This window comes from Tachyglossus aculeatus, chromosome 22 (assembly GCF_015852505.1).
Source record: "Tachyglossus aculeatus isolate mTacAcu1 chromosome 22, mTacAcu1.pri, whole genome shotgun sequence".
NCBI lineage: Eukaryota > Metazoa > Chordata > Mammalia > Monotremata > Tachyglossidae > Tachyglossus > Tachyglossus aculeatus.
The window spans coordinates 33,335,714-33,345,938 of record NC_052087.1 but is presented as its reverse complement, the minus strand read 5'-3'; the positions used below and the strand labels follow the sequence as shown (position 1 = coordinate 33,345,938).

General features: G+C 47.1%; 1 protein-coding gene across 1 annotated transcript; it reads right to left on the bottom strand.

Annotated features, from left to right (window-relative positions):
* Window positions 1–7,850: 7,850 nt before the first annotated feature.
* LOC119944072 (olfactory receptor 9I1-like) lies at window positions 7,851–8,780 on the bottom strand. The gene has a single exon (XM_038765296.1). It carries the CDS (start codon window positions 8,778–8,780, stop codon window positions 7,851–7,853), a length of 930 nt encoding a protein of 309 aa, XP_038621224.1.
* Window positions 8,781–10,225: the final 1,445 nt, after the last annotated feature.

Sequence of the window (10,225 nt, the reverse complement as noted above, 5' to 3'; positions counted from 1 at the left end):
CTGACTCTCGGGCCCATCCTCTTTCCACTGGACCATGCTGCTTCTCTGTGTAATAACAATAATCAATCACTCAATCAATCATATTTATGGAGCGCTTACTGCGTGCAGAGCTCTCTACTAAGCGCTTGGGAAATACAAGTTGGCAACATATAGAGACAGTCCCTACCCAACAGTGGGCTCAAAGTCTAAAAGGAGGAGACAGAGAACAAAACCAAACATACTAACAAAATAAAATAAATAGAGTAGATATGTACAAGTAAAATAAAGTAACAATAATAATGGCATTTATTAAGCGCTTACTATGTGCAAAGCACTGTTCTAAGTGCTGGGGAGCTTACAGGGTGATCAGGATGTCCCTCGGGGGGCTCACAGTCTTAATCCCCATTTTACAGATGAGGTAACTGAGGCACAGAGAAGTGAAGTGACTTGCCCAAGATTAAGAGTACTTAAAAAGAGTAAGGAGGTGAGGGATTTGTCAGGGAACGCTTCCTGGGTGAGATGCGGATTAGTCAGGGAAGGCTTCCTGGAAGAGATGTAATTCTAGTTGAGCTTGGAAAATGGGGAGAGGGATGGTTTTCCAGATGTGAAGGAGGAAGAAGTTCCAGTCAGGAGGGAAGGCGGGAGAAAGAGGTTGAGATCTATTAATTATATGTTCTGAATTACTTATTCATATTACTGTCTGTCTCCCTCTCTAGACTTTAAGCTCACTTTGGGCAGGGGATGTGTTTGCGAAGTCTGTTGAACTGAACTCTCCCAAGCACTTAGAACACTGAGCTGCACACAGTAGATGCTCAGTAAATACCTTTAATGATGATGATGATGGTGGTGAGTGGGGTGAGATTAAGGAATAGTGAGTAAGTTGGAGCTAGAGGAGTAAAATATGGAGGCTGGGTTTTAATGCAAAAGTAACAATGTTGAGTAGCATGGAGAGAGCTGATTGAGGGCATTAAAGCCAATGATGAGGAGTTTCTATTTTCTGTGGAGAGGGATTAGCAACCAAGGGAAGTTTTTGAAGAGCGGGAAACTGTAGACTCAACAGTGTTTCAGAAACATGATCCCGACAGCAGAGTGAATGGAGAAGGGAGAGACAGGAGGCAGGGAGGTCAGCAACGTCGGCAAGGAGGCTGATGCAGGAGCTAAGATGGGATATGATAAATGCTCAGGCCAGCATGGCAGCAGTTTGAATGGAGAGGAAGGGGCAAATTCTGGAAATGTTGTGAGGCAACTGGGAGCAGCCTGGATGAGTGAAAACAGGCTTGGACATCAGAGGACCTGAGTTCTAATTCTGCCCTGACACTTACCTGCTGGGTAACCCTGGGCAAGTCACTTCACTTCTTGATGCCTCCCAGTCCTCACCTGTAAAAAGGGATTCATTACCTGTGTTCTCTCCTACTTAGACTATGAGCCCCAGGTGAGATTGGGTCTGTCCAACCTGATTATCTTGTATCTACTCCAGCACTTAGAACAATGCTTCACACAGGTGGTGAACAAATACCATCATTATTATTATTGTTGTTGTTATTACTGAGGTAGAACTGACAGGAGTTGAGGACTGAATATGAGGATTGAAGGAGTGAGCTGAGTCAAGGCTGAGAGACAGGGAGGATGGTGGAGTCATCAGAGAAGCAGTATGGCCTAGTGGACAGATCACGGGCCTGGGAGTACGAAAGTCATGGGTTGTAATCCCGACTCTGCCACTTGTCTGCTGTGTGACCCTGGGCAAGTCATTTCACTTCTCTGTGCCTCAGTTTCCCCATTTGTAAAATGGGGATTGAGACCATGAGCCCCATGAGGGACAGGGACTGTGTCCAACCTGATTTGTTTGTAGCCACCCCAGCACTTAGTTCAGTGCCTAGCACATAGTAAGCACTTCACAAATACCACAATCATTATTACTATCATTATTATTATTATTATTACTATCAACAGTGTCTCATCTGTGAAGTTATCCCTCACCTTTTTAGGTCCCAAAGGTGACTTCCAAAATGATAGCTCACTGTGGGCAGGGAATGTGTCTGTTATATTTTTATTGTACTCACCCGAGTGCTTAGTACAGTGCTGTGCACAAATTAGCACTCAATAAATATGAATGACTGACTGATAGGACAGTCGGGTTGGGAGAAGGACTGACATCTGCTTCATGGAATATTGCTCTGCAAATCAGATCCAAGAGCCCCGTGGTGCTCACTCTTTCCCGTTCTTTGCCCTAGTGAGTGCTTAGAAGCAAGATGGCCCAGTGGAAAGAGCCTGCAGCCTGGGAGTCAGAGAACCTGGGTTTTAATCCTGGCTCCTCCAATGGCACACTGTGTGATCTTGGACAAGTCACTTCCCTTCTCAGTTACCTCGTCTGCAGAATGAGGATTCAATCCTATTCCCGACTATTTAGACCAGCAGCCCAGTTTGAGACAGGGACGCTGTGCAATCTGCTTGTCTGATATCTACCCCAGAGCTTAGTCCACGGCATGGCACATAGTAAGCCTTTAACAAGGATCATAACTAGTCTTAGTAGTGCCTTCTGCCCTGGTAGGGTTTGGCAGAAAGTCCCTCTCTCCTCCTAGGCCATTTCATACCACCCAGCCCCACTAATTTAGACCCGCTTCCAGCCACAGGCTGAGCCCTGGATTCTTTTGTAATCATCATTCAGGAAAGAAAAATGAAATACATTTGAAAGATGAATACAGGTCGGTAGAGTCCAGGCAAGCCAACCCCAGCAAGGTGACGCATGAGGCCTGTGAAAGCAGGACTTGGTACCAGGATGGTTTGGCTCAGGGATCCATGTGAGGAAGACTTTCCATCAGTCCAGTGGAGGTGACTAATGGGACTCATTCGCTGCCGGAGACAGAAGAACATTTTCAATCTATGGACTTGACCATTTATGGCCCTTGTGTGAACTTGCTCCTGTGAAGAATTTTCCTCAGGGCCTTCTTCACCTCTTTGTTCCTCAGACTGTAGATCATGGGGTTGAGCATGGGGATGACCACGGTGTAGAACACAGATACCACCTTGTCCACCTCCAGGGCCTGGCCCATATTGCCTTTCAGGTACATGAAGGCAATAGTCTCAAAGAACAGAGCCACTGTGGTCATGTGAGAGCCACAGGTAGAGAAGGTCTTGGCCCGCCCGCCTGCCGAACAGATGCACAGGATGGCCTTGATGATGAACAGGTAGGATACCAGGATCACCATTATGCTGGTCATGATGATGGAAAGAGATATGAAGTAGATGACCAGCTCCCGGGCCTTGGTCTTGGTGCATGACAGCTTCAGCAAGGGCAGGAGGTCACAGAAGAAAAAGTCCAAGTGGTGAGACTTACAGAAGGAGAGAGACAAGGTGCAGCCCATGCAGATCACAGTGAGGACCAGTGCCCCCGCGTAAACCCAGGACACCAGCCCCCAGCGGGCCCGGAGGGTCACGATGGCGATATGGAGGAGGGCCATACAGCCACGTAGCAGTCATAGGTCATGACCGTGAGGAGGAAGCACTCGATGCAGGAGCACAGCGTGAAGAGGAAGAACTGGACCACACATCGCCTGGAAGTGATGGACACACCGCCGGACCATAGAGACACCAGCATCTGAGGGACGATAACCGAAGAGTAGCAGGCGTCCAGGAGGGATAGGTGACTGAGGAAGAAGTACATGGGTGTCTGGAGATGGGCATCCATCTGGATGAGCCTGACTATGCCCAGGTTTCCCCAGAGGGTGAGGAGGTAAAAGACCAGGAATACCCAGAAGAGGACACTCTGCGGTTCCAGCCATTAGGAGAAACTCGGTCCCTCCGTTGCTGTTCTCGGCCATCAAGCTGGGGTAATCGATTGAGATGAAAAAGAAAAAGAAGAGGGCTGACCTAGTGCATGAGGAGATGTTTTCTCTGCAGTGGAACAAGTCACACTTACTTGACCTTTTAGAGTCAGACGACCTGAGTTCTCATCCTGACTTCACCGCTTGGCTGTTGTATGATCATGGGCAAGTCACTTCAATTTTTTATTTCTCAGTTCCCTCACTTGTATAATGGGGATTTAATCCTCCTCCCTTTGACTAAATAGGTGAGCCCTATGTGGTTCAGGGACTGGGTCCAACCTGATTAACTTGCATATACCCCAGCACTTAAAACAGTGTTGTACATGCAGTAAGTGTTTAACAAATACAATTTTTAAAAATCTTGTGTCTACCCCAATGCTTAGAACAATGCTTTGCAAAAAATAAGCATTTTACAAATAGAATAGTAATAGTCATTATCATTATTATTATCATTATCAAAAAGAACTATCGTCTATATACTTTTTAGGAAATGGTGCCACTCAGAGCAGAGGTCCAGCAGAAATCTAAAACAAGTGGGTGACTTCATGCCAACATATTTTTCTCACTAGAAAACATTGTGAAAATATTTCAGAATTTCCGTGATACAACTAAAATCATCATCTGCCAGAAGAAAGATAAAAGCTGACTGAGGAAACGCCTGTAACATCTCACTCCTCTCCATTGCCAGTAAGATCCCTACCAGGAGTCAAAGTAGTAACGCAGCAGCATGGGAACCAATGTGGACTATTCGATAGAGCCCGGGCCTGGGACTCAGAAGGTCATGGGTTCTAATCCCAGCTCTATTGCTTGTCTGCTGTGTGGCCTTGGATAAGTCCCTTCACTTCTCTGTGCCTCAGTTACCTCATCTGTAAAATGGGAATTGAGACTGCGAGCCCCACATGAGACCGGGACTGTGTCTAACTGGATTTGCTTGTATCTAACCAAGTGCTTAGTACAGTGCCTGGCACAAAGTAAGTGCTTAACAAATACCATGATTGCTATTGTTCTTAGTGGTGAGTATTTACTAAGAACCTGAATGCAATGGTCTGTGCTAAGCACAAGTGATTTTTAATGGTATTTATTAAGCACTTACTATGTGACAGGCTCTTTACTACTACTATTAATAATAATACACATAATAATAATATTTGTTAAGTGCTTACTATGTGTCATGCATTGTTCTAAACGCTGAGGTAGATATAATGTCAACAGGCTGTCCAATGTGGGGCTCACAGTCTTAATCCCCATTTTACAGATGAGGGAACTGAGGCACGGAGAAGTTGAGTGACTTGTCCAAAGTCACACAGCTGACAAGTTGCAGAGCTGGAATTAGAACATTTGACCCAATCTGACTCCCAAGCCCATGCTCTTTCCACTAAGCCACACTGCTTCTCATTATTATGTGAATCGTCAAAATAATTCACATCGTTTTGTGTTTGATTACACATACCGCTAAAAAATACCAGAATTTTGTTATTATAATTACCCATCCCTCTAGACTGTAACCTCACTGTGGGCAGGGAACATGTCTACTAACTGTTGCATGCCCTATTCCAGGAGCTTAGTTCAGTGCTTTGCACCTAGCAAGCGCTCAATAAATAGCATTTTTTATGATATCTGTTCAGCACTTACTATGTGCCAGGCACTCTATTAAGTGCTGGGATAGATATAAACTAATCAGATTGGACAGAGTCCCTGTCCCACTTGAAGCTCACAGTCATAATCCCTTTAATAAAGATGAGGTCACTGAGGCACAGAGAAGCGGAGTGACCTGCCCAAGATCACACAGCAGACACGTGGAGGAGCCGGGATTAGAACTCAGCTCGTTTGACTCCCAGTCCCGGGCTCTATCCACTAGGCCTCGCTGCTTCTTGACTGATCGTGATTTGTATCTCATCTCTGGGCTCCCTAAAGTTCCAGATTCTCTCTCTCAATACCATCTTCATAATAATAATTATTATTATGGTTCTTGTTAAACACACCGAAGAGCTGGGGTAGATACAAATCAATCAGGTTGGAAAGAATCCCCGCTCCACATGGGGCTCACATGCTTAATCCCCATGTTACAGATGTGGTAATTGAGGCCCAGAGAAGTTAAGTGACTTGCCCAAGGTCACACAGCAGATGTGGCGGAGCTGGGATTAGATTAAGGGGCTTCTGACTCCCACGTCTATGCTCTATCCACTAAGCGACGCTGCTTCTCTATTCCTAGGATCGGGGATTGTGTCTGTTATCTTCTTCCTCGCTTCAACCTAAAAGTTATCAAATCCCAGAAGACATACTGCTGTATCCCACAGATTCAAATTTGACCTCCTGGAGGAGCTCCGACAATCAGTGTGCATTTCTGAATAGGGTCTGCTCTTTTTCTTGCTCTTTTTCATTGGCACAAGGGACATTTGAGCAAAAATGGTAGGGTGGATTTTGGATGGTTCAGAAGAGTCACAAGCTGGGTCTGTATTCATTCATTAATTCATTCATTCAATTGTATTTATTGAGCACTTACTGTGTGCAGAGCACTGTACCAAGCGCTTGCAAAGTACAAATCGGCAACATATAGTCACTACCCAACAACGGGCTTACAATCTAGAAGGGAGAGACAGACAACAAAACAAAACAAAACAATTAGAAAGGTGTCAAAACCATCAGAACAGATAAACAGAACTGTAGCTATATACACATCATTCATAAAGTAAACAGATTAATAAATATGTACAAACATACACAAGTGTTGTGGGGAGGGGAGGGGGGAAGGGCACAGGGAGGGTGTGGGGGCTTTGGGGAGGGGAGGAGGAGCAAAGGAAAAGGAGGGGCTCAGACTGGGAAGGCCTCCTGGAGGAGGTGAGCTCTCAGTAGGGCTTGGAAGAGAGGATGAGAGCTAGTTTGGCAGATGTGTGGAGGGAGGGCATCCCCGGCCAGAGGTAGGACGTGGGCCAGGGATCGACGGCAGGACAAGCGAAAACAAGGCCAAGGGAGGAGGTTAGACAGAGGAGCAGAGTGTGTGGGCTGGGCTGTAGAAGGAGAGATGGGAGGTGAGGTAGGAGGGGGAACGAGAGCTTTGAAGCCGATAGTGAGGAGTTTTTGCTTCATGCGAAGGTTGATAGGCAACCACTGGAGATTTTTGAGGGGGGGGAGTGACATGCCCTAAGCCTTTCTGAAGAAAGAAAATCCGAGCAGCAGAGTGAAGAAGAGACTGAAGCGGGGTGAGAGAAGAGGATGGGAGATCAGAAAGGAGGCCGATGTAGTAATCCAGTTGGGATAGGATGAGAGATTGAACCAACGAGGTAGCGGTTTGGATGGAGTGGAAAGGGTGGATCTTGGCAATGTTGTGAAGGTGAGACCGGCAGGTTTTGGTGAAGGATTGGATGTGTGGGGTGAATGAGAGAGCGGAGTCAAGGATAACACCAAGATTGTGGGACTGTGGGACGGGAAGGATGGTAGTGCCATCCACACTGATGGGAAAGTCAGGGAGAGGACAGGGTTTGGGAGGGAAAATAAGGAGCTCAGTCTTGGACATGTTGAGCTTTAGGTAGTGGGCAGACATCCAAGTGGAGATTTCCTGAAGGCAAGAGGAGATATGAGACTGGACGGAAGGAGAACAGGGAAGGAGATGTAGATTTGGGTGTCATCTGTGTAGACATGATAGTTAAGCCATGGGGGCAAATGAGTTCACCAAGGGAGTGACTATAGATAGAGAACAGAAGGGGACCAAGAACTAACCCTTGAGGAACCCCTACAGCAAGGGGATGGGAGGGGGAGGAGGAGCCCCCGAAGGAGACTGAGCATGTACGGCCAGAGAGATAAGAGGAGAACTAGGAGAGGATGGAGTCCATGAAGGCTAGGTTGGATAACGTTTTGAGGAGAAGGGGATGGTCGACAGCATCCAAGGGAGCTGAGAGGTCGAGGAGCATCAGGATAGAGTAGGAGCCATTGGATTTGGCAAGAAAGTGGTCATTGGTGACCTTTGAGAGGACAGTTTCAGTGAAGTGTGCAGTACGGAAGCCAGATTGGAGAGGGTCTAGGAGAGAGTAGGAGTTGACCTTTTATGGCCTTTCATGATCTGGTCCTGTGGAGAATTTTCCTGAGGGCCTCCTTCACCTCTTTGTTCCTCAGACTGTAGATCATGGGGTTAAGCATGGGGATGACCACGGTGTAGAACACAGATACCACCTTGTCCACCTCCAGGGCCTGGCCCATATTGCCTTTCAGGTACATGAAGGTGATAGTCCCAAAGAACAGAGCCACTGCAGTCATGTGAGAGCCACAGGTAGAGAAGGTCTTGGCCCTCCCGCCAGCCGAACGGATGCACAGGATGGCCTTGATGATTAACAGGTAGGAGACCAAGATCACCACCATGGTGGTCGTGCCGACGGAGAAAGCTACAAGGTAGATGGCCAGCTCTTGGGCCTTGGTGTCAGTGCACGACAGCTTCAGCAAGGGAGGGAGGTCACAGAAGAAGAAGTCCACGTGGCGAGACTTACAGAACGAGAGAGAGAAGGTGCAGCCCGTGCGGATCGTGCTGGTGAGCTGTCCCCCCGCATAAGCCCCGGACACCAGCCCCCAGCGGGCCCGGGGGGTCATGATGGCAAAATAGAGAAGGGGCTGGCACACGGCCACATAGCGGTCATAGGCCATGACCGCGAGGAGGAAGCACTCAGTGGTGCCAAACAGCGTGAAGAGGAAGAACTGGGCCGCACATTGCCCAGATGTGACGGACGCGCCGCCGGAACTCAGGGCCACCAGCATCTGAGGGACGGTGACCGAAGAGTAGCAGGCATCGAGGATGGAGAGGTGGCAGAGAAAGAAGTACATGGGTGTCTGGAGATGGGTGTCCACCTGGATGAGCCCGAATATACCCAGGTTGCCACCCAGGGTGAGGAGGTAAAATACCAGGAATACCCAGAAAAGGACCCTCTGCAGTTCCGGCCGCCCGGGGAAACCCGTTAGGAGAAACTCGGTCCCTTCAGTCCCATTCTCGGCCATCGGGCTGGGGTTATCGACTGAGATGAAAAAGAAAAAGAAAAGTTTTGACCAAGTGGAAGAGGAGGATGGTCTCTCTGCGGAGGAACAAGTCACAGCTACCTCACCTTTGAGAGTCAGAGGACCTTAGTTCTTATCCTGACTTTGCCACTTGTCTGTTGTAGGATCGTGGGCAAGTCACTTCACTTTTCTATTTCTCAGTTCCTTCATCTGTATAATGGGGATTTAATTCTCCTCCCTTTGATTTAAAAGTGTGAACCCTAGCCGAGACAGGGACTGTGTCCAACCTGATTAACTTGTCACTACCCCAGCGCTTAGAACAGTGCTGGACACATAGTAAGAGTTTAACAAATACAATTTTTTTTAATCTTGTATCTATTCCAATGCTTAGAACAGTGTTTGGCATAGAATAAGCATTCTACAAATACAATAATAATATGGAGGAGGAGGAGGAGGAGGAGGAGGAGGAGGAGAAGGAGGAGGAGGAGGAGGAGTAGAAAGAGCTATCATCTATATTCTTTTTAGGAAATGGTGCCACTCAGTGCAGAGTTCCAGCAGAAATCTAAAACAAGTTGGTGACTTCACGCCAACATATTTTTCTCACTAGAAAGCGTTGTGAAAAATATCCCCAAATTTCAGTGATACAACTAAAATCATCATCCGCCAGAAGAAAGATAAGAGCTGACTGCGGAAACTCCTGTTACATCTCCCTTCTCTCCATTGCCAGTAAGATCCCAGTGAGGAGTGAAAGTAGTAGTGAAGCAGCATGGGAAGCAATGTGGCCTAATGGATAGAGCCCAGGCCTGGGACTCAGAAGGTCATGGGCTCTAATCCCAGTTCTACCGCTTGTCTGCTGTGTGGCCCTGGGTAAGTCACTTCACTTCTCTGTGCCTCAGTTACCTCATCTGTAAAATGGGGATCGAGACTGTGAGCCCCACATGGGACCGCGACTGTGTCTAACTGGATTTGCCTGTATCCATCCAAGTGCTTAGTACAGTGCCTGGAACAAAGTAAGCACTTAACAAATACCATTATTGTTATTATTATTAGTGGTGCATATTTATTAAGTACCTGAATACAGTGCTCTGTACTAAGCATCAGAGATTTTTAATGGCATTTGTTAAGCACTTACTATGGGGCAGGCACTCTACTACTACTGCTACTAATAATAATAATGGTATTTGTTAAGTGCTTACTATTTGCCATGATCAAGCGCTGGGGTAGATACAAGGTCATCAGTTTGTCCCAGGTGGGGTTCACAGTCTTTAGCCTTATTTTATAGATGAGGGAATTGAAACCCAGAGAAGTGAAGTGACTTGACCAAGGTCACACAGCAGCAGACCATTGGAGGACCCAGGTCCTTCTGATTCCCAGGCCTGTGCTCTATCCACTCTGCTTCTCAAGTACAAAAGAGTTAGAAGACACGGTCCCTGGCCTCAAGAAATTTA